General features: G+C 40.3%; 1 protein-coding gene across 2 annotated transcripts; it reads left to right on the top strand.

Annotated features, from left to right (window-relative positions):
• Nucleotides 1–714: 714 nt before the first annotated feature.
• Nucleotides 715–24245, top strand: CSE1L (chromosome segregation 1 like). Of its 2 annotated transcripts, none has more exons than XM_065645408.1 (25): nt 715–831; nt 3293–3388; nt 3975–4117; nt 6420–6521; nt 6957–7102; nt 7421–7511; nt 7779–7886; nt 8794–8886; nt 10193–10360; nt 10461–10590; nt 11310–11375; nt 13170–13372; nt 14651–14735; nt 15488–15549; nt 16315–16451; nt 16614–16717; nt 17179–17276; nt 18206–18356; nt 18871–19079; nt 19810–19907; nt 20116–20201; nt 21299–21380; nt 21813–21959; nt 22785–23016; nt 23704–24245. In XM_065645408.1, the coding sequence occupies exons 2-25, from the start codon at nt 3304–3306 to the stop codon at nt 23791–23793; spliced, it is 2916 nt and encodes a 971-aa protein (XP_065501480.1). In that variant the 5' UTR covers nt 715–831; nt 3293–3303; the 3' UTR covers nt 23794–24245. The 2 variants fall into 2 exon arrangements, with proteins under 2 accessions (XP_065501480.1, XP_065501481.1); XM_065645409.1 differs by lacking the exon at nt 715–831 and adding an exon at nt 1263–1438.
• Nucleotides 24246–24693: the final 448 nt, after the last annotated feature.

Here is a 24693-nt window from a genome sequence, read left to right as displayed (position 1 = left end):
TTTTTTCCATTCCCCTCACTTTTTCTTTCCTTCCTTTTTCTCTTCTTTGTCCTTTTCTCTTCTTTTTCCTTTTTTCCTTTTTTTTTTCCCATTCCTCCCCTTTTTATTTTCTTCCCTTTTTCCATTTTTTCTTTTTTTTTTTTTTCCTTCCCCCCCTTTTTTGTTTTCTGTTTGGGGTTGGTTGGTTTTCCTTTTTTTCCCTCCCTCCCGAACACACCACTCCCTGGCTTCCGTCCCCCCGCCTGCCCTTTTCCGCGATGGGAATGTCCCTTTTCTCAAGCAATAAACGGGCTCCTGCCCTGCGGCCGCCCCCGCGCTCCCCGGCCCCGCCCCGCGTCCCTCCGGAGCCCCGCCCCGCGCCCCCGGCCCCGCCCCGCGTCCCTCCGGAGCCCCGCCCCGCGCCCCCGGCCCCGCCCCGCGTCCCTCCGGAGCCCCGCCCCGCGCCCCCGGCCCCGCCCCGCGTCCCTCCGGAGCCCCGCCCCGCGCCCCCGGCCCCGCCCCGCGCCCCCGGCCCCGCCCCGCGCTCCCCGCGCTGCTGCTGCCCCAGCCGCGGGGGCGGTTCCGCGACGCAGCCGCGCCGAGCGGCGCCCCAGGGCCTTGTGGGAAGAGCGCGGCCATTGGCCGGCCGGCGCGCGGCAGTGATTGGCTCACAGCACAGCGCGTCGAGCAAGGACGAGCCGCCGATTGGCCCGGCGGCCGAGCGGTGTCCCCGCCCCGCGTGATGCGCTCACGGTGCCGCCGCCGCGCCCTCTCGCCGCGGTTTGAATGTGAAGCGCAGCCGGGGCTCTCGGATCCGCCGCCGCCGCCGCCACCGCCCGGGGGAGCCGCCAGGTGAGGCTGGGCCGCGCCGCCCGGCGCCGCTGCTGGTGCCGGCGGGGCGGCCGCAGGGCCCCGCGGCGCGCAGGGCCCGGAGCCGCTCCGCGCTGGGCTCGGGCGCTGGGCCCGCGGCGCGGCGAGAGACGCAGCTCAGCATGCTGGGCCGCTTGGGCCCGCCTTCCGCGGCTTGCCATTGGCCCGCGGCCTCGGGGGCCGTGCAGTGCGTTCCCCTCATTGGCTCCCGCTGCTGCCAGTCTGGCGGCGGAGGGGAGCAAGTGAGTCCGCGCCGCTCGGGGCCGCCACCCGCGCCGCCCCGGCCCGGCGGGGAGCAGGCCCGGCCCCGGGGCCGCCGCGGGGGGGGCGCGCTGTGGCGGCGGCGGGCGGAGCGGCCCCGTCCCGTCCCGCCGATAAAGCGCCTGCGACAGGAGCAGCGGGGCCGGGCCGCGGTGGCGAGAGCGGGAACGGGAGCAGCCGGGCCGGGCGGGCTGCTGCCCCGTCCCTGCGGGAGGCTCCCCTGAGGGGAGCGGGCGGCGGGTCCGGCCGGGCCCGGTCTGACCCCGCGCTTTGGGGAAGCGGCCGCAGGGAGGATCTGCACCGTGGAACCGGGGCCGTAACCATCCCGGTGCGGGCCGGGGCTCCGCCCGCGCGGCGGCTGCTGCGCCTGTTTGCTCTGCTTTGCTTTCCCGGGCTCTGTGCTGAAGTAGTTAACGCATCAGGCACATCTGTTGGGTTTTCTTGCGGAGGGGTGGTCTGAAAATATTCTCATTTTCTGAGGCCTCTTCAGGAGACGCATTTCACACAACACAGCAAAAAGCCTCGGGTCACTAGCGAGTAGGAAACAAAAAAAGTGACTGGAGGAAGAGAAAGAAACGAGACTAAGTCGGTAGCAGGTGAAAATATCTATCCTTTTGTGCGGGGGATCGAGTAATGGATCCACATCCTTTCATTTGGCCTTCAGAGTGAGCTCGCGGGCTGCTTGAGCTGTGTGTTTTTCGCATGGGTCTCTGTATCACATATGTGATGTATTTTTAAAAGGTCATTCAGTCTTGTCATCTCTTTGTTTTCCCATTTGAATCAGGTTTAGTTTTCATAAATGATTTCTGTGTGGATTTGCACCTTGGCCTTACAACTTCCCTGCAGCAGACGATTTTTTTAAAAATTAATTTTGAAAGATTAATTATTGGTTTCAACATCATACTAATGTGCATGAGGCCATTTTGTAGGACAGATGAGCCAGTTGTTATTGGTGGTGTTTGCTTATGCTGTACTTCATTGGGATTTTGTTGGTTGATGCGAATCGGTGAACAAGCCTATGGATAAGTAAATACCCACAGGGAAGGGGGGCGGAATGTGGGAGGCTGGGCTTTCTAGCTGGGTCTCTGCTTTTTGCAAAATAGCTTGGGATCTCAGTTAACGTTCTTTTAATTCAATATGGTACTGTTGTTCTCTGTTTTCAGTTTGACTGTGGCGTCTGTATTATTAAAATTGTGTCATTAAAACTCTCTGCCTTTGCAAACATGCTTAAATAGAAACTATATTTATTGCACTGGTAATCAATATAGAAAAAATCCGAAGTGGGACAGGCAAATTTCAGTCTTACTAATTAGAGACTCTAGAGAAAAAATAAAATCTTTGCTTCCTCATTATTTCTGTAGTGAGTGAACTGTCCTGCTGGTGGTAGAAAAGATGGGCAGAATTCATTATGATATCTTGAGCAATGTGGCCATAAAAGCATGTCTTGTTACTGTAATTTTAATTATTCCAATTAAAGCTGTGAAGTTAATATATCGCTGTGGTAAGAATGAGAATCTGCACGGGAGGATTACTAGAGAGGAGTAATTTAGGCTTATTGCACAGACTTATTCTGTAATAAGTATTGCAGTTTAAATTAATTCCCACCCTAACCTAAGTTAATTTTACAGGGTAGGCAAACCCTCTGGCTTTGCATAGTCTTTTGTCTCTTTTAAAAAAAATAATTTTCTGTTGACATCTTTCTTTGGTGGTGAGTATTTAATTTTAAACAAGCCTGGACTCTCCAATACACTTCGAAGTGTTGTGTTTACGATTACGTAGGGCAGGACTGCTCAGCCTTTTCAACCAGAAGAGGTTTCTGGGGCTGACAGTAGTTCTCAAAAGCAAAAAGCTCCCGTTGTGCTGAAAGGGCAAGAGATCATCTCTGGGCTGTACCTGGTTCATGGTTTGTTGGATGCATGATCCTGTTCTAGGAGTTTGGTTTCAATAAACTAGACAATAACAGTTACATGTAGTGAGGAAATGGAGTGTTTTCTGGTTTGTGCCTGGTGCACATCAGCTGTTGTTTTATTGGATGAGATGTATAAGATAGGACTGTGCCTTATGATGTATAGTCAAAAAAAGCTGATGTGTGTCTTCTGTGGAATCCAGTTTTACCTATGTGTAGCTTACAGGACAGATTTTTCTGATCTGTATTAATAACAAAACTACTTGTGGGTTTTAGGTTCTGCCAAAATGGAGCTGAGTGATGCCAATTTACAGACTTTAACTGAGTATCTAAAGAAAACACTAGATCCGGATCCTGCTATAAGGCGTCCTGGTAAGTGATTCTCATGAGTGTGACCAAAAAGTTTAGGGTTTTTTTAGCTCTTCTGTTTGTATATATAGCAAACTTCAGTGGATGTTTATGCAATAACCTCTTTGCAGAAGTCCTCAGTATCCTTTAAAAATCAAAAAAACCCCCAACAACAACAAAAAACACCACCCATGAGGGATGAATGTAAATAGGAATTAGTTTTGTTTTCTTTTTATAATTTTATTTTCCTGTATTCCTGATTTTTTTTTTTTTTTTGTACTGTTGTTATTTAAAACAGTACTGCCGTTCACAGTAGAACAGCATTTGCTTCTATCAGTTTATGGCATGTAAAAACAGTCAGGAGGCAATATTTCCACATCCTGCTTTGAATTGAGAGCTTTTGTTAGTAGCACAAGTTTGGTAGTAGAAAAATTTTTCAGTAAAAAGCTACAGTACCTTTTGTCAGACTTGTTCATGTTTCAGTTCTTGTGAAACTCTGGGGAAGTGTTCATGTGTCGATTATTTTAAATAGACACCTGAGGAATTATAGGACTGCCATTAGAAAAAAAAACAGCTCAGCTTTTGCTAACCTTAGTTTATTCTCTTACAGCGGAAAAGTTTCTGGAGTCAGTTGAAGGAAGCCAGAATTACCCCTTGTTACTCTTAACGCTGCTGGAGAAGTCACAGGAAAACGTCATCAAAGTTTGTGCATCTGTAACATTCAAGAATTATATTAAAAGGAACTGGAGAATTGTAGGTATCCTAGTGAGTAGTTGTGCTAAGATTTAATAATCGTTTTAAGATGCAATATGATACTCTACAGTAACCCTGAAGAATGTGCATATGTGTGTACTCTGTGAGGAAAGAAAGATCATTCGGAGAACAAACACAAGATGTAATTTACTGATGAGGGACTAAAACCTGGACCATTGGAGTCCATTCTATTAAAAAGAGCTAGGTGATAAAATGATGTATGGTTTTCTCTAATATATGCATATTTTGCAGAAGCACAATATTTAAAGCGCTTTTTACTAACAGTAATATTAGTTAAACTAAAACAAATGTGAAGTGTATACGCATGAGCTGGCTAATTTGGCCTGGATCTATTGTCATACTGTTACAAACATTTCAAGCCAGCGCTGAAGCTGAAAACGATGATACTGGCTTCCCTTTCATGTAAATGCTCCTGGGGCAAAGAATAGCATGGGACAGCTTATTTTGGTGGCCTTGCCAGTTTAACACTTCAAAGTATTATAGACATAAAACAGAAGTATTGCCATTTAATCCTATTTTATCCTGTGTTTTGAAGAGGTCAGAAACATTTTTGATTCAGAGCTTTCAGCATTCATGAAATTTAATTTCTGGTAGAAAGTATTACATTGGAGAGGTCAGCTCCCTCAGTGATGAGAGGTTTAAACTGATGCTGTTTATACTTTGTCTCACTGAAAGTACCATTTGTATCTGAAAAATATCAACTGTATAACATTGCTTTACTATGGGGAAACTGGTATTTCATCATTGCATCTTAGCTGGTACCTGTTCACAAATTTGCATGTGATTTTTTCCCCCTCCCCTTGATATGGATATTAAGAAGCTGTAGCAGTCCCACATCTGGTTATGTTTGATAAGATCAGCACATTCAGTCTGGCATGAAATCTCTACAACTTCTTTTCTGTAATACTGTGTTCTCAGCCATTTCTCCCAAATTGCATCTTTATCTGCAGGATACTGTAAGAAGAAATAATGGTCTGTTATGGAAAAACTTGGAAGTGCTTTCCTCTTTATGGATTGCTGATGTAATTCAGGGTGAGGTTTTGGTGTGGAGCAGGTGGTGATGCTGTGCAGTAAGTGCATCCAGAGGACTGTTACGATTGCTGTGTGGCTTCAAGCACATTGTTTTGTCCAAAATGGAAGCTTTCATTTCAAGAACAGCGCTATGAACATGAAACACAGCCCTAGGCTAGCTTACCTAGATACCGCTGTTTAATTTAGCAGCCTTGGACTTGACTGATACAAAGCTCAGTGGATGTAAAAGGGTTTTGCCTGTTCAAGGACTTGCATTAGGGTCTGGAGGGCCAGATGTACAGGGCACTTCTAGAGTCAGGGAAGCATTCACTTCTTTAAATTTGTTTTTAAAGTATGTACAAAACACTTATCTATGTGCCACCTCTTGAGTCTTGCATAAAGGTCTCATTTCTTTGAAAAATAGGATGTGCTGTTGCTGATCTCCCCACCACCTCTGTCCTCATCTATCTAAATGCACAGCAGTGAGTCCTGCCTCCGTGCTTGGGGCTTCCCTAGTGCAGTTGTTACTGCCTCTCACATCATATAAACTTGTGAAGCTCAGGTTTTAAAGGTCGTCTTCTTCTAGTGGTTTCTAATGTGTATAATGATTTGTACATTCTTCTGATTCTGCGCAATGTGATAGGAGTGGAGAAGCAAGTTCTTCATGTGTTACTTTTGTAGCTGCTTGTTTATAGCTGAATATAACTCTTGAAATTTTGAAATGACTGAACTTTTTTTAAGTTTGTGGGAAGATGGTGAAAGGGATGAAGAAGGAGGGTAGTAGTGCCATCTGGCTTAAGCATCTTGAGATCATGGAATTACATTCTGGAGGTGCTTACATCTTTTAATTGCTGGGTAATTTCTAGGTTTCTGAGCTTCAGTGCTGTCGTCACAGCTAATGTGACTATCACTGCTGTCACTGGTTGGTGGCAAGCCTCCTTATTTTAGTTCTTTAGTAGAAATTTTGTAATTTATTACCACTTGGTGCTACTGACTGACTGGACTTGGAACTGATTGGCACTTTTAACTGATTAGATAACTCTTAAAGTCAATGTTACAGTTTTGATGGCGTTACCTGTGCCCATCGTCAGGTACCGTTTCTAGAAAGTATGGTTTGAGGCAGCTTGCACAAAATAAATCTTCTTAATTTCTTTACCTAGGTAATAGTTACATAAATCAGTATAAACAATTGGTTTCTGAAATGCTGATGTTTGCTCGTTGCCTAGAGTATACTGATATGCCCGTGACTTGATTATTGTTTTAATTTTAGGTTGAGGATGAACCGAACAAAATATGTGAATCAGACAGGATAGCCATTAAAGCCAACATAGTGCCCTTGATGCTTAGCAGCCCGGAACAAATTCAAAAGCAGGTAATGTGTCAGTTCCTGGTGATGTCCATGAGACTTTTTGACTATTTTAAGTGTGTCTAGAGGCTCTGGTTACTGGCAGAGCTCAGTTCCCTTACCAATGAGGTCATCCCAATCCAAGTGACTTGGAGTATATTGTCACAGCCTCGTTTAATTCTTGTTTTAGAGGCAGTTCCTGTTTAATCTCACAGCTAAATTCTAGTGTTAGGCAATTAAATATAGTAATTCCAGAAAATGAGACTGTGTGTACACATTGGATTTAAAGTGAGATTTATTTATTTGTGGTGAAAACTAGTAGATATTTAGCCCAATGGTTTTTGAACGTGACAAGAATAATAAGCATTTTTCTTAGATATCTGCAACATCTGGTGTGACTGCTATGTTTTCTGTAATAGGAGCCTGCTGTTATATCATGTCCTGGTTATATTTCCTTTCCAGTTAAGTGATGCTATTAGTATTATTGGTCGGGAAGACTTTCCTCAGAAGTGGCCAGACTTACTGACAGAAATGGTGAATCGCTTTCAAAGTGGAGATTTCCATGTCATTAATGGGGTCCTTCGCACTGCTCACTCTTTATTTAAAAGGTATTGGAAATAAGGAGAATTAGTTTATGAATTGTAATTTCTGTTCAACTCTAAATTTTTACTGTTAGATTTAATTTCGTAGATTTGAAGAGTTGACAGTTGTGGCTTCTACTTACGCTTATTGACTTTTTAATAAGAATTTAAGTGGTTGTCTAATTGTACACCTGACATGGTGTTGAACTATGTTGTGTAGTTCTTTCGTACTTGACCGTATTTGTTTCAAGGTTCAGCACAAAAAATTAATTGTATGCAAGTGAACTTGGTAATGAACGTGAAGACTGTATTAAATGGTTTGTGTATTGCTCTTTCACTTGTCAGGTACCGCCATGAATTTAAGTCAAATGAATTATGGACAGAGATCAAACTTGTCCTCGATGCTTTTGCTTTGCCCTTGACAAATCTCTTTAAGGTATTTCTTTTTGAATCATTTGTAAAACAAGTTTATCTTTCTGAAATGCTTCTTGTGAATGCCTGCAAAATAAAAACTTAATAGTTGCTTTGAAATTGTTAATGAGGTTCAAACTAAAGTCATGACATGAGACGTGATGGGTTTGATAAGGGGAGGAAAAGGAACTGTATTTTTTTTCTTTTTTTAAGTGTTATATGACACTTTTCAATACCTCTTGTCAGTGTGGTTTGTGTGCGTTACTTGACTGAATCTTATGTCTTTTTCTAGGCAACTATTGAACTTTGCAGCACACATGCAAATGATGCTAGTGCTTTGAAGGTTCTCTTTTCTTCTCTCATTCTAATTGCGAAGCTGTTCTACAGTTTAAATTTTCAGGTGACTCTCCTTGTTCTTCTAATAGTTTTGCTTTGATCTCAGAAAGCTTTTGTGCTCTCATTTATAGGATCCATTTGAGGCAGCCTTTAAGGCCATGCTTTATCACAAAAATTAAAGTTGACAGTCTGCATCAACGCTGGAGTGAAGGCACAGTGAGGATGGGGTTAATTAACATGTTAGCTCGGCCCTATCTAAACCGAAGTTCAAGAGGGGCTAAGTTCTCGTCATCGCAAGGCGGTGTGGTATGGGTAGCTCTCCAAGTACGAGCTGTGAAAGACAGAAGTCAAATGCCTGAGTTTGTGCTCACTGTGTCTGTTATAGATACGTCTGTACTGACGTGAACTCAGTCAAAAGTCAGTTAGAACCAGGAGCTCTGTAGCACTGTGGTAGCAAGTGATTCTGGTAGCAGCATGGGGCTTTTTTCTTTTGAAATCAGATCTGAATTTCTAACATTATTAAATAAATGCATTACGCAAAAAATGGTAAAAAGATACTTTGAGGTGACATATATTTAGTGTCTCAACACAAACGTAAGTCTGTGAAGTGTGATGATCATGACTTGGTTGCTTGGGCTGTTCTTCCCTATTGGGCAACGGAACAAGCTGGAGTTAAGAGGGAGGCTTGTGCTCTGTTGTTACGAGAATAAACGGCAATAAGGTTCGTTCTTTATAAAACCGTAGGCTGTATCGGCTGTAAGAAATGAGTTTTTTTGGAAGTAGTGTATTCCAAAGCCTCTGTCTGGAGGATTTTTGGGAGGAGGAGGGGGCCGTATTTCCTTCTGAAGATTGTTTTCCACACTGCGTCCCTCAGTAGATTACGTGGATACATATGACTTACACAATGTAGATAAGTTATCTAAGCAGTGCAAACAGAAATTAAAATGTAGATTTATGCATTTCCTTCACAGGATCTTCCTGAGTTTTTTGAAGATAACATGGAAACATGGATGACAAATTTTCATAGTCTTTTAACTTTAGATAATAAACTTTTACAGACCGATGTAAGTACTGCATAAACCTCCCGGTTTGCCTCTGTAGTGGAGAGAGTTGACTGAGAACTCAGGTCTAACTCTGAACAATGCAGTGTTTTCTTTGTTGGGTAAGCAAAGGAACGGAATGACCATAAGGAAATGGGCTTTAATAGAAGTGTCCCCAGTTGTCTAAGAAATTTGAGGTCCAGTTCTTGAAGCTGTATCTCAGATACAGGTATATCCAGCTGAGCACAGAAACCAAATTACAGATAATCATCAATGAGTAGATTCTTTCAAGGACATTGAAGTAACCTGCTCATTAGGAAGTCCCAGTGCGCAGGTTTTCTGTACCTTTCAGCTGGTTCTTGAAGGGTTTTAGAAAACAGAGTGTCTTACAGAACCTGAAACAGTTGAACATAGAAGGCATGACATCTCTAAGTACTTCAGTTTAGCGTTTACTGTCTTGTCTAATTATAAGAATTAGTAGTTTCACAGGTGAAAGATGATACCAAGTCATCAAAGCTCAAATTAATTTTGTGCATGCTTTTTGCATTTTAAATGTTGATGTCTTCTAGATACAGTACAGTAGTTTGCCACATGATGGAGCCAAAGCAACTATAAATTTCTTTACAGTACATAGGAAGACATACGAAGTGTATCCTGTGCTGTAGTGTCACAGTTGTTTTGGGCTAACGCTGCTAAAAGAAACTTTGCTGCTCTTTTCTCCTGTGTCTGTGGGTACTGCCCAGCACAGGCACTCGTGCAGCTGTGTGCTGAACTCAGTCATTTGAGGGGAGATGGAACGGGGCTGGGGTTTGCTTGGGTTTCCCGTTTTGTGAGGGGGGGTTGTGTTTTCATTTTGTTTTGGTGTTTTTTTTTTTTTTTTTTTGTGAATTTCCACTCGGTTTCCCAATTCTCTTTGCTTTGTGGCTCCACAAGCATGTGCTGGTATGAGAAGGGGGAGGAAACTACTCTTACAACTATTCCAATTTACAGTAGCAAGATACAATGTCTTCTAAACATGTTTTTTCAACACCTCGTGTTGCCTTTTTCCTGCTACATTTTAAAATTAATTTCATGTCAAACTTTCTCAGGTCTAAATGACTTAAAGTGTGTAGTACTTTCATTTGAAATGTAGACATGATAACTTGCAGTGCATTTCCAGTACAAATCAGCTAAATACAGTAATTCTAAGGACATGACAGGGATTCCTTTGACCGATTTAGAGCATGGTCAAATAACAGGGTAAATATTTCTTTCAAATACGTTGATACTTTTAATATTTAAGTAGTGTTGTAGTTTGGATGTTTAAGTTCTTAATTTTGTTTTATGTGAGGATGAAGAGGAAGCTGGATTACTGGAGCTCTTGAAATCACAAATTTGTGATAATGCTGCTTTATATGCTCAAAAATATGATGAAGAATTCCAGCCCTACCTGCCACGTTTTGTAACAGCCATCTGGAATCTCTTAGTCACAACAGGCCAGGAAGTGAAATATGACTTGGTAAGTTGTTATAAACTGATCTTGTAATGAATTATAATGGATAATGAATTATAAATTGGTCAGTTGTGCTAAAACGATATGTGTTCTGGTTGTGTTCTAGCTGGTTAGTAATGCAATCCAGTTTCTGGCCTCAGTTTGTGAGAGACCACATTACAAGCATCTGTTTGAAGACCAGAATACACTGACAAGCATCTGTGAAAAAGTTATTGTTCCCAATATGGAATTTAGAGGTACCTTTTTGAGACTTAAGTTTTCAAAGACACAATAAAATGTGATTAATTATAATGATATATGGCTTTGCAGGACTAAGAATCGAGGATTACTTCTTGTGTACTTTAGTACTAGATTAAAGCCCCAAGTTTCTACAACGGATTGCTGTCTTATGGGCTTTGCAGAATTGTATGAATATATCCAAGAATTTTTCTGTCTTACTAGGATCTCAAATTGGAAAGTATAGGAAGCCTAGGTCATGTGCCGCCAATAACTTTTCATGATTAAAGTGAGTATCAGAATAATTCAAGGAGGCTAAGTAGGCATGGATATCAGGCCTATTAAATGGTAATGTCTATTTCTTCAAGCTTTGATGGGCTCATATTGCTCCTAATATCTAAAATGCAGTGCAGATGTACTGCAGTGATAAGAAGCTTCTCTCTCTTAAGTCTATGACTCTGGGAGCATCTTTAAATACACTTAGTATTGAATATGTCCTATCTTTTTTCTTTTTTTTTTTTTTTTTAAATCAGGAATACATCAGCTCATGAGTATGAAGGACTCATTTGTGGGGCAGCAGCAAGCTAAACAGGCTAGTCAGGCTGGATATTTCTGATTAATTTCTATTAATGTTACAGAAAAGTACTTGGAAAAAATAGCAAGTTGATAATAATACACCTTTTTGCCATAAAAAACAGAGGCCTCAGTGTTTAAACTTCTGTATATTTTATATTTTCAGCGGCTGATGAAGAAGCATTTGAAGATAATTCTGAAGAATATATAAGAAGGGATTTGGAAGGATCAGGTAATCCACAGATTTATACTAAGAATACTTTGTCTTTAAATATAGCTCTAAAGAGCTGAAGCAATTTACTGAAGCTTTTATAACTTATTTTGTAAATTGGGAAGATGTCTGCACCCCAAGAGATTTTATCCAGTTTTTGATCAAGTTTACTGTCACATTGTGCCCACCACAGTGTCTTTTTGTTTCGAACAATGTTTTTACAGGGTTTTTTCCTAAATTGGCTTGGTATGTGTCCCGCACTGCTCACGTCCTCATTTCAGCGAATGTAGCCTGGAAGTCAATGCTGAATAGTGGCCACCGTGGTGTATTTAGTTCCTGTGTGTGAAGTTTTCAATGCCACGGAGCGGCTGTGCCTGTATTTAGCCGTCTGTCGTGTTTAAACTGGCGGCGTTGCGCAGGGGCTGTGCTGGAGCCAGCTGGGCACGCGGCGGCCCCAGCGCCGGACCCGCCGGCACAGCCGGCGCCGCGCGGGCAGAGCCGCTTGGTTCTCTGGTTGCAGCAGGCTGGCCGCCAGCCGGCTCAGAGCGCGAGTGAGCCCCATCGAGACCTGTGTGGCAACTCCGTATGTGCTGTTCTGTGCCACCAACAATTTACTGGCTGATGCTTTTAGATTAATGACACTTCATAAGAGATTTAAGAAATTGCTGTATACTTGCAGCGGAGGATGAGAATTGGAGGAGAATGTTTTATACTTCTTATCCGGGATTGGGTGCAATTTAGATGTTTGCCAAGCTTTTATTTGTTAACTACTTCTGCTTTTACGAGAATTGAGGCAAGAATTATCTTCTTCAGAATTTACTTTAGAAGTCTACTCTGTTGCATTTAAACTGACTTGTTTTATTTTCCTTCTGTCACTTCTGTTAGTATATCGTATTAAAGGCCAGCTGACTTTTTTTGGCCCCCCCCCCCCTGCTTTGTGGAACATGCAGTTTTTACAGGTTTGGTGGTTGTGGGGCTTTTTGTTTGCTTGTTTTTTACAAAAGTGCGCTGATTCAGGTGGTGAGCCAGCAGCTAAGCACCACAGAGCAGCTTGCTTGCTCCCCGCTCTGCTGCAGTGGATGAGGGAGAGAATGGGAAGAATAAAAATGAGAAGATTCATGAACAGAGATAAAGACAGTTTAAGTGTAAGGAAGAGGAAGAAAAGAGAAGGGGGAAAAAAATAGTAGTCAATGCCTCAGTACCTCCCACAAGTAGACTGCCCAGCCTGTCCCCAGGCAGTGGCCACCTCCCCAGAAAAACCTCTGCCCTCCGGTTTGACACCTCTTTGGTCAGCTTGGACCAGCTATCCCGGTTGTGTCCCCTCCCACCCCCAGCCTGCTCGCTGGGAAGGAAACAGGAGCCTTGACAGCGAGCGCCCTTCAGCAGCCCGAGCGCTGGGCTGGCACCAACCGCTTCGGTCACGGTGCAAAACACAGCACCGCGTGCACTGCTGGCAGGGAAATCAACTCCATCCCAACCAGAGTCGGGGCACGACTGTCAAGGTAGTGACGAGCCCCCGCCGCGTGCCTGCCAAAACTCTCCAAAGAAAGCAGTAAAACTTGTGAATCCCTGTGCAATATTGGTCGGTGTCCGTTCTGCTTTTCGTTGTACAAATAGTTCCTGTTATGACAGTAAGTAAAAGACTTAAATGTGTTCTTACACATCAGTGTGGAGGATTGCAATAATTAGCATAAGGTGTGGCTGTAACTTGATAAGCTCTATATTATTAATATATGATTATGTTTATTATTGTGTTTATTAATATGAAAAGCTGTCTACTTTCTCATATTTGAAGAATCTTTGGTTCTCATGCAGATATTGACACCAGGCGCAGAGCAGCTTGTGATCTAGTCAGAGGCTTGTGCAAATTTTTTGAAGGACCTGTGACAGGGATTTTTTCTGGATATGTTAATTCTATGCTGCAAGAATATGCAAAGAATCCATCTGTTAACTGGAAGCACAAAGATGCAGCTATTTACCTTGTTACGTCTTTGGCATCCAAAGCTCAAACACAGAAGGTACTTTTACATTCTATTCATTTTAATTTGTATGCATTCAGGTATTCTAGTGTAGATGAGGATGCAGTTCATTTTATGCTGCTTCGGAACAGAAGTAACTGTATTTGTAGTAGTTAAATGTTGAGATTAAAAATTGTCCACTTTATAATCCTATCCCAGTTGGTAATTTGGTGGTACCTGATCTTCAGATAGTTTGGCAAAGCCAACAGCTGGAACCTCTGAGGTCTTAAATGATACTGAGCCAGAGTTTATAAGCCATGGAAGGCCAAATCTAGCTTTACAGAAGAAGATCAGAAGTGTTAAGCAGACTAGAAGGAATAGAAGTGACTCTTGCAATTCTTGTCATTATATTTCCCGATGTTTCCTGTTATTGGAGTGTTTATGGTTTGGAAATGGCAAGTGAATGCTCGTGGTGGCTGGGAATGGATCTCCTTGTTTGGGAGAAAGCAACTGATGGGCTGGATACATTGAAAGTCACACCTCAGCTAAGCTGTATTTGGAAACAGTAGCATTGTATCAAATGTCCTACAGAACAGATTTTAATATACTAATAACTATTTTAAATGTTATTGTGGTTCAGCCCCCAGTGGCTTTACAGGACAGATTTGAGGCAAACATAGTAAAATATGTTCTACAGCATCTTTATGCAATTTTGCTGAGGGTTCTCAGTCTTCTCCTGAAACTCCAGTTGTATACTACTGCACAGTGATTGCTAATAGGTGAGGTGTAATCTGAACCTGAGCCTTCTATCAGTTAGAAAACTAAGTTGTACATCTTTCTTTTTCTATGCTATTTAGTGGCAAATATGGGATAACATCACTTAGAACACTTGATTGATAAATATCCATCTGAAAATCCTCTTTTAAAAATTAGTTGCATTTTTCATAAGAGAAAACTAAGTAGCCTTTATTTTGCTGCTCTAATTCAGAATTGGAGTTTGAGTCCTAAACTTTTCTTTTTCAAAAGGCCTGTCACAAAATAAGTATTAAGTTAGTAAGAAGCTGATATTCTCTATCTAAAATTTCATTTTTATTATTGCTGTGTTACATATTGATCCTCAACTCTGAGCTGGTAACTCTGAACCTCAATAGCACTATAGATGAAACCTCGATACTAGAAACATTAAGAAAAATAGATTGGATGACTCTCTGCTAACGATGCAGTTTCAACAATCTCATGACATGCACACATGCTTTTTATTAAAAGTACATAAAAATAAGAAAACTAGCTGAATGTCAACATCTAAAACCAGAGTTGGTTTGGGTTTTGTTTTTGTAGCATGGAATAACACAAGCCAATGAACTTGTTAATCTGACAGAATTCTTCGTGAATCACATTCAACCTGACTTAAAGTCTGCTAATGGTAAGTTCATGTTAATTTTTACATGGCATTTTTTGTGATACAGCTACAGCCTTGACAGTGAGCGTTGTTTGTTAAGGCTCAGGCGCTCATGTATCAGCATACTCTCTGAGACAGAAGCCTCCGAACACTTGGCACACGGGAGGTAATTCACATTGGTCTGGCTGGCGATCAGTGAGCTTTAAGCAAAGGTGGATTGCCACGTGCTGGCTGCGGCGTCGGCGCGTGTACGCACGCGGCTGCCGGCAGCTGCCGGCTGAAGCTTGTTGAGTCACAGTAACGTGGTTTCCGTGTTTGAGACCTTACGGCAAACTTGGACGCTATACAAAACCCTGAGATGTTAAAATACTGAAGGGCAGGTCAGAGCCTGTGTCAGCCCGTGTCAGTGAGAATACTGATGTCTAGATTTAAGCCACATAATTTATTTTATGCTTCAGCAACTATCTTATGATATTGGGAACGTAGTGTGTTGTCTTGGATTATGTAATTGGAGGCAGTTGAAATTGGAGCCAGAAAGAAAAATTTCATTTGAAAGAGTTGGGACTGTACACTTAACGCTACTGGGGTGCGATTTGTAACTAAAACTGGTATTCTAATGGTGCCCATGCAGAAATGAAGAAACTAAGCAGAGCAGAATAACGTGTTGTGTATTATTTCAGAGGGTAAAAATCACTTGATGTCTGTTCATGGTATACATTCAGTAATCACATTACGTTAAAAGTATCAACAAAATTTGCATTTTTTTTCTATTGCAGTGAATGAATTCCCTGTGCTAAAAGCAGATGGTATCAAATACATCATGATTTTTAGAAATCAAGTAAGTTTTGTTTTGGTTTGGTTTTTTACTCTTATGGCAAACACATTGTAGATTGTTACTTTATACTTGCTGAGCCTAATTTATCAAACTTGGCCTTACGTGAATTCAACAGGTGTTTGATAGTAATAAATAACACTTTGTGCTGGATTTTTAGTTTTGAAAGCAAACGATATTGTTATAAATATCCAGTGAACACGTAATCTGTGTGCTATCCATATGGTGTGGGAGCACTGAACATCTTAGCATGCTCAGTTCTGTGACTACTCAGACTTTTTCAAGTGGATGTTAGTCTAAGTATGCTTGGTTGCTCATATAATTGCAGTAGTTAAAGAGTACAGCAACTTTGTCCTTTACCTTTTCTCATTTGTGAGATATAGTAAGAAAATATATTCTTTCTAAATTTTAGATTGCCTTAATTCATCTCTTACGAAATATCTGTGATTTTTTAAAAAAAATTTATTTTCTAAAGCTTGGTATTTTTTTAATTGCCCTTTCAAAGTAAAACGGAAAAAGAAATATACATCAGGAATATATGCACTTACTGACAATGGAACGTAACATTGTTCAGGGCAAGTACCCAGGCGGTGACAGAAATAGGTACCCCCGGCTGTCACGGCGTGACTGAGCAACTGGAGGAGCTTCCAAGCTTTCTTCCTCTGCCAAGCTCTCCGTTTGTAGCTGCTGAGCTCAGGGTGGTTTTGCTCTGGTGTTGAGCCATCTGTATTTTTATGTAACATATGTATAATTTGTTGCTAAATTTTGTAGGTACCTAAAGAGCAACTGTTGGTATCTATTCCTCTCTTAATCAATCATCTTCAAGCAGAAAGTATTGTGGTCCATACTTACGCAGCCCATGCTCTTGAAAGACTGTTTACCATGCGGGGGACAAATAATACTACCCTGTAAGTTTTCAAGCAGAAATAAAATCTTTACCACGTAGGTTTTGTCCTTTAAGGGTGAGAAATATCTGTAGGGGATCTTTTATTTCTTAGTATTACAATATTGTAAATGCTTGAAGTTGGTGAATACCTTTCATCATTAAAGACCTGTGTTTTGTTTAACAGCATTACAGCTGCAGAAATGGCACCATTTGTAGAAGTGCTGTTAACAAACCTTTTTAAAGCACTGACACTTCCTGGCTCATCTGAAAATGAATACATTATGAAAGGTAAATGCTTTATGAGTTCTGCAATATAAGAGTAACTTTAACTTGAGCTAAAGGCTTATGGTTATAGGCTACTGAAATTTTTATTTGGAAAACCTAATTTATGCAAACATGCTAAAGAGAGATGCGCAGCCTGCAGTTATTTATCAGGCTGTATTAAGTCATCCTTGACTAAATTTGTGGTACCAAAGAGAAACACTAAACATAATGGTATTGTGACAAATTATTTACTTTGCAAAGTTGCTTAATCTTCTGTGCTCTGCTTATGGAATGGGGATAATGAGGCTTTGCTTTATCCTTTGTCATGATTATAGATTGATTGCTCTTGCAGTAGGTGCTCTTTCTTACTGTACGTAATTCCTTGGGATCCGATTTAATAATAGAAGGTAAAGGATTTAGGTGTATGATGGATGGCAGAAGTGTGTGTTAGCCTCCACAAGATAATTCTTTCAATTTATTTGCAGCCATCATGAGGAGTTTTTCTCTGCTACAAGAATCCATAATTCCGTACATCCCTTCTGTCATCACACAGCTTACACAAAAACTGCTGGCTGTCAGTAAGGTAAAGAAACACCAGAAACAGGCTATCTGAGAACAATGTTCACTTTTTACCTTCTAGAACAGTCTTTCTAAAGGTTCATGTATATCTTGTTGTTTGTGTTCTGTTAGGATACTGTAAACTGTTTGACATTTTCTGACTAAAATAAGATAAAGCAGCCCTCCAGTGAAGTAGCATCTTCCTTTTAGGACATATTTTCAAAGCATTCTCCCCTGCTCTCATGTGAAATTTGGAAACAGCATGTGAAATCTTTTTGCAATACTAGTTTGTTCTAATATAAATGTTTGCTTGTGCGGAGGCCACTATTACAATAATCTGTTCTTCTCACAGCTCTTTTGTTCTTTGTCCCTGAAGCTTCTGAGGCTAATATTAAATTTAGACAATGAAATGTGGGATTAAAGTAAATAAATTATCTTCCTGCTTTTGGTGCGTAAAGTTCTCGTAGTTTTTTGTTCAGCCTGGGCTAAGACTCTCGAACATCGACATTAGGGAATGCTTCCGAATACCTTAATCAACTATCAAAAGACTTCTTCTATTTATGGTTTAAACTTAGCTGTAGTGTAAAAGTAGTGTTCCAGAAAGAATTGACTAGACACTTACAGGACTGAAAAAGTCTTTTTTTTTTTTCCCAGTTTTCATTTTGTGATGCTTCAACTACTTGCTAGTTTATGCAGAGCCTCCGAAAAACCTTTGTCTTCAAAATGCTTATAAAAAACACCTCTCCTTTATGCTTTAAAGGCTTTTATGTTTGCTTTACCTGTGCAATCAATTTCATTAGCATATTAATAAATAAGTCATAAGTATCCTTATTCCCAATTGTTACTTTAGACTTCAGTTGAAGTAAAAAATAAATTTTGCTAAATAAATAAATTTTTGCTAAATAACTTGCCTGCAAGTTTGGGTTGATTTATCTGTTTATAACTTGTTTGTAGAATCCAAGCAAACCTCACTTTAACCATTACATGTTTGAATCAATATGCTTGTCGATAAGGATAACATGCAAAGCAAACCCTGATGCAGTTGGAAGCTTTGAAGAGGCTTTGTTTATGGTGTTCACTGAGATACTACAGAATGATGTGCAAGGTAAATTAAAATCAGTAAGTGCTTATGCTCTATCTCCACTGTAATGGGTTGCTGTGATTTACCTCATGGCAGGTTTTCTGTAACACAGGAAATTGAAGTGAGAACGCAGCATGTTCGCTGTCCTAATAAACACTTTTAGGAAGCATCCGGGTTGTTCCATAGGGTACATCAACCGTATTAACTTATTTTAAAAATACAGTTTGTTTTAAAAATATTTAACAATCATCACTCTAAAGCCTCTTATTATTCTTCTAAATTATATTGCCTTGTTTCTAGTAGTTTGTTTTCCATGTTCTGAAACATTAACAAATAGCGGAAATAGAAATTATATATCTATGTGATGCTTGCGAATTTTTTGAATAATCAAATTTGGGAAGTGATAAATTTCAAGGTTTTATTTGTTGGAATCTTTGTGTTAATATCACAAAATTGTAGGTTGAATCACTAGATACATGGTTCCTAGGAATTGACAGTGGCTATGTTTGCTGAATTTGTGTCATCATTTCTTTTCCAGAATTCATTCCATATGTGTTTCAAGTGATGTCCCTACTTCTAGAAATGCATAAAAATGAAATCCCAACATCCTATATGGCATTGTTTCCTCATCTACTTCAGCCAGTGTTATGGGAAAGGACAGGAAACATTCCTCCCTTGGTCCGACTCCTGCAGGCTTATTTAGAGCGGGGTGCCAATACAATAGCAAGTGCTGCTGCTGACAAAATTGTAAGTTGGATTGATTTAGCTAGTGTGCCTCTAGACATGTCTTAAGATGAAAAATTAAAAGGAAATTTTTCCTTTAGAGAATAGCTGGTTTTGTGCAGAATTTGTGCTTGTACTGCAATGATGCTTACATAGAAAGACAAAAAGTACTATGAATGCAGGCTTTTTGGATGCTTTTCCATTATGTGGTTAAGATAAATCCTAGACTGTCATGTTTTTGTCGATTAAGATGTAAAATTCCTGCACTTAATTTTTGCAGGCAGGTAAGTTTCTGCAATTTTCCCATCTCATTTGCCTCGTGCTGAACACTGTGGATCAGGAAAACTCAGGTTGTGTTCAGAACAGTCTTCAGAGTGAGGAGGAGCTAAAATGTCATTAGATCTGGGAACTGGTGGATTTGGTGCAGGTTTATGCTGCACACTTGACTTCTGTTACTTCTGCTGCATGATCTGCTGAGCCAGACTTGATTAGACAATGGCACTGATAAAGCAGACGTGCGTGTTCAAACTGGGTTTGGTGTTCTTCTGATCAAGGCTAATCCTAACGCTCAAAAGAACTTCCCTTGGTCGTGATACAAATCTGTCCTCCTTGTCCTTAACTGCAGAAACGGAACCCTGGGTGAGGTTAGGAAAGCTTTTGCCTTGGGCTATGTCTTGGATGGTAAGGGCCAACGTTCTGGTAGGTCGCATAAGAAGAACTGTTGTATAAAGTTTTGTCTTTGCTTTTCTTGCAGCCTGGATTGCTAGGTGTGTTCCAGAAGTTGATTGCTTCCAAAGCTAACGACCATCAAGGATTCTATCTCCTAAACAGTATTATAGAGCATATGCCTCCGTGAGTATGAGTTGAAATTACATTCAAAACTAATTTCTGTAGACTTTAATATTTAGTGTGTTTGTACACTTCATAGCTAATGTTTAACAAATGGAGAAAGTCACATTTATAAGTAAAATAGAATAGAACAATTCTATACATGTTTTCTGTGAAATGACGCTAGTAAAATCCTAGTACGGACTGAATAACTATTCTTTTAAATTTGCAGTGAATCAGTTGCCCAGTACAGGAAACAGATCTTCATTCTACTGTTCCAAAGACTTCAAAATTCCAAAACAACAAAATTTATTAAAAGTAAGTTCCTTGCTATATGAAAAGCTTCAGTGCTGGTGATGCCAACTGTTCTTGGACCGTGCAGCTGTTCTGAATAGTGATCCCGTTATGTCCTGTGATGCAGATGAAGGGATATTAGTGACTCTTAACATCAATGACTTGCTTCAAGTGATCAGTGTGATCAAGGGTGGCGTATAAGGCAGTTGCCTCAGCAGGTGACGCTTGTTTCATGAAAACTGAAGGAACAGAACTAAATAGGAGAGGAGAATTGCGTGTTCCTCATACTTTCTGACTGTGTGACATTATCTGGAGGTGTCTCCATAGAGTCCTCAAATAATACCAGCAAACTTATGCTCTCACAGAGCACAATGGCCACACTTTCTTTTGTTACATGTAGTTGTGTTTTATTACTGTTAAATATTCTGTGCATGTGTCATTCAGCCTTCATATGAATTAAATTGTTGATAACGTTTTATGTTAAACTAGCAAACCTGTGACAAATTGAGATACGTATTCTGGTTATTCCTGCTGTAACAGAAAGATGATTGTCATACTTACTAAATTGTTTTAATGATACTATTGCTACACAAATTGTGCGATGTCTGTTACTTAATCCTATAAAATCTGATTAATGCCACCTGATGGGAGCAAGAATGACAGGATTGCTTATACTGGTCTTCAACAAACAAAATCTCAGTGGGACTTCTGATGCTTTGCATCTGGGCTCTGGTGCCAAGGCCTCGCAAAGGAGTTCCCAACTGATCCGAAAAACTGCATTGCGTGAAGGTTTTGGCTAAAAGCACTGAAGTGTTCTTGATCTGAAATTTTTGCGAGTAGCTATTCTAATGTTTTATAACTGCTGTAAGGGGAAAAAGGACTGAATCTTTTCTTGGTTTTCCCAGCACTATGTAGTAGTGTGGTGCGGTACATGAAAAGATCGCTGGGTTTTAGACAAACTTCAAGGCAGCAAGTTAAGATACTTCACAAAAATTGCAAGTTTATAAAGACTGCTGTTTCTATCCCTTTTAAAAACTTGTTAGAATGTATTTTGCTGCTGACTCTAAAGCTATTGTTTTGTTTTCATGTGGAGTTTTAATTCAACCTTTTTCTTGTTACAGGTTTCCTAGTCTTCATTAACTTGTACTGCATAAAATATGGGGCACTAGCTCTGCAGGAAATATTTGACAGCATACAGCCAAAGTTAGTATGATTTTTTAAAATGTTATTATTTAAGACTGCTGTGTAATTTTTTCTTTTAAAGTAGGAAATAGTTGTCTCCTTTAGCTGAAACTGCAAACTGCATTTGTTGCTAATTTGACTAGCCAAATGTTTCTTCTGATGTGGTTGATTTTTTTTTTTTTGTCTAGCAATCTTTCTGATTTGCTGCCCACAGTTCCTTGTTGATAGTTCAAGATACTAATCTCCTAAGCAGATCATAAAAAGGAGAGAGTGATGTTTTTATTCTCCCTTTGCGGAAAGCTTGTGTGCTTAAATTTCTACCACGCATCTACTGCAACAGAGCAGCATCCTAAGAAATTTTCTGGTTTTCTTTTTCCAAGTGCTTCATGTTGTTTCTAGTTTTCTTTTGTCACTGCATGGCTTTCTAATACTTTTTTTTTAATGTCATAATAGGATGTTTGGAATGGTTCTGGAGAAAATCATAATTCCTGAAATCCAGAAAGTGTCTGGACAAGTTGAAAAGAAAATCTGTGCTGTTGGCATTACAAAAATATTAACAGAATGTCCTCCGATGATGGACACTGAGTACACCAAGCTGTGGTATGTAGAACACTGCTTGAAGTCCTGTTAGCGAGATTATTTGATTTTTTGAAAATGTGAACTATCATCAAAACGTATTCTACAAATAAACTCTGTTGCGATTTCTTCAGATCTGCTATTGTTACGAGGCTGAGTTTCAGGCTTTTCCTACCACTTCCTTTTCTCCACAAATAAAACTCTATTTTCAAAGCAGATGCCAGAACTAGTTTGAAATTTTTGTGATGGGGAGACCACTGGCTCAGCTAACTAGGACTGCATTTAAGAAATACACTACTTTCAGAAGGAATACAAGCTAAAAGAGAAGTTAGGCCCAGTTTTGACTTATAACTGTTCTGTTAGTCAGGAGACCCGAGCATAGGTACTTATAACCTGACAGAGGAACTGTAAGGTCATAGCTTGACAGCAGAATTTTTGGGAAAGCCACCTGGGAAGGTTGTAAGGCAGTCTAGGGTGTCAGGTAGCCTCAATTGAACGACAGTGAGTAGATCCTTGAACTAGAACTTTTTTTAACATAGTTAGAGAAGAGGTTTCATCTGGAAAAGAATGGCTTGTCTTAGGTATGTTTCATGAGAATTTGACCTGTTAAAAAAGAAATACATTGTTCATGTTGTTAGTATGAGCACCTATATCATGCTTGTAAAATACACAGATTGAAAATTCTTCAAGTCCAGCTTAGTTTGGGCACCTACGATTTCAGTAGCTAATCAAATACCTCCAAGGGCTAAGTTGTAAAGGGTTCTGAGTAATTTGAACATTCTTGTCCAAGATACCCTGTCCCGGTGTATTTTAAGCACTCCAGTTTTATCCCCCCCTCTTTATGTACAGGACTCCTTTGCTGCAGGCCCTCATTGGCCTCTTTGAGCTGCCCGAGGACGACACTATCCCTGACGAAGAACACTTCATTGACATAGAAGATACCCCAGGATATCAGACCGCATTCTCTCAGCTTGCCTTTGCTGGGAAAAAAGAACACGATCCTGTAGGTCAAATGGTGAACAATCCTAGAATCCATCTGGCCCAGTCTCTTCACAAACTGTCTACAGCATGCCCAGGCAGGGTAGGTGATTCCATACGTGGTGTGCTAATGCTAAATTCTACAAAGAAATGCTCTTTTGATAATGGGTCTCTTTCGCTAATGCTTGCCAATCAGCACAATGAAGTATGTCATAACCAGAATGCAAGGTATTACTCTCTTTTATTCTTTAATGGAATGTAGCTTTTGTAAGGTTTTTCCTTAGTAACCTTAGAAAGGTCTTATTTTCACATTACTTAATTTAGCAATAAGCTTAAAGATTCCATTTCTTAAAGGAAAACTTATCCCCTTGTTGGTATATAACTTAATACTTGTTTCCAGTTCAATTGTATGCACTCGGGAGATTTCAGGCAGCTCATATTAAATTAAACAAGTTAAATTTACAGTTAACTATTTTAATCCGTAGCGTCTTTGTTCAAGATTTTGGTAAGTAAATATTGCCTGAGAGATCTCATGTTTGTTGTGTTCAGATATCTGCTTTAATAACCAAAAGTTTTCTCTACTCTTCTTTCATATTTGATTCAGGTAAGTAGTATGTAAAACTGTCAGCATCAGGAATGGTAATTCCAGCAGCTGCGTTCAGAATGAAAAACTGCTGCTCTCAGGGTGTCATTTGGCTTTGTACCATACGTTCACATAGTGATTAACAGGATATAGCAGTAGTTTAATGTACGTGCACACTGACACTTCTGCTCTATCGTGTGTTTTAAGGTTCCATCAATGCTGAGCACTAGTCTGAATGCAGAAGCGTTGCAGTATCTCCAAGGATACCTCCAAGCCGCAAGTGTGACACTGCTCTGAATTGCATTTATTCCACAAGCAAGATCAAAAGCTGTTTTGTTATACAGAAGGTTGAGGCTGACTTTTTTTATAGCAGAGCTCAGACAAAATGAAAAATGCTACTTGAAAATGCATTGCAGAATCCATCTTGTGAAAGATATATGTGGCTTTAAGCAGAAACTGAAAGAATTTGGTGGTTTGTGTACTCATAAAAGGTGGCTAACTTCCATTCCCGCTTCAGTTTCAAAGGGAATAGTCATAGTGGTTTGTTATGGGATTTATTTGAAATCTACATCTGCCGTGTTTGGATAATGTTTTGAAATGTATGGAGAGCACTGGCTGTAGAAACTCACTTCGGTCACTAAAATTCCTTTTCATTTTGATGTTGTCCTTTGTATTTCTTTTGTCTTTCCTTAAACTTTATCTAAATTGTGAATAAATAAGAAGTACTTGTTTAAAATGCCTGTCACTGTGCGCTTACTGTTTTAGAAGAATGTAGTTGGTTTAAAAAAAGATAACGTTTTAAACTTAGGATAGAATACAAAATAGTCAGACTGTGAGGATTTTTCTTTATCTTCAGTAATAGTTTAAATGCTTTGTAGGATCATACAGGGCAAATCTAAAACTTTGGCTGAAGATCCAAAGCCGTTATCCCTCTTGATATTCATCAGCAGGTGCAGCCCTTCCCTTTGAGCAAGAAATGTCAGTACAGTGCAGTAAAAGCAAAGTAATAGACCCTCTTAGACTGGTTATCAGTCTCCAAGTGGATTTTTAGGGTTGTGTTAAAACTGAAGCAGTGATTTTTAGAGCTAACTTTAACTTGTATGTTCTGCCTGTCTCCTCATACACTGACCAGGTCTTGTAGCCTTGAATTTTGAGTGCACCAGTTTACCTTGTAGTTAGGGCTGTTGAAGTGACTAG

Source organism: Caloenas nicobarica, chromosome 15, assembly GCF_036013445.1.
Source record: "Caloenas nicobarica isolate bCalNic1 chromosome 15, bCalNic1.hap1, whole genome shotgun sequence".
Lineage (NCBI taxonomy): Eukaryota > Metazoa > Chordata > Aves > Columbiformes > Columbidae > Caloenas > Caloenas nicobarica.
The sequence above is the reverse complement of the archived record's forward strand: the minus strand, read 5'-3'. Positions and strand labels throughout refer to the sequence as shown.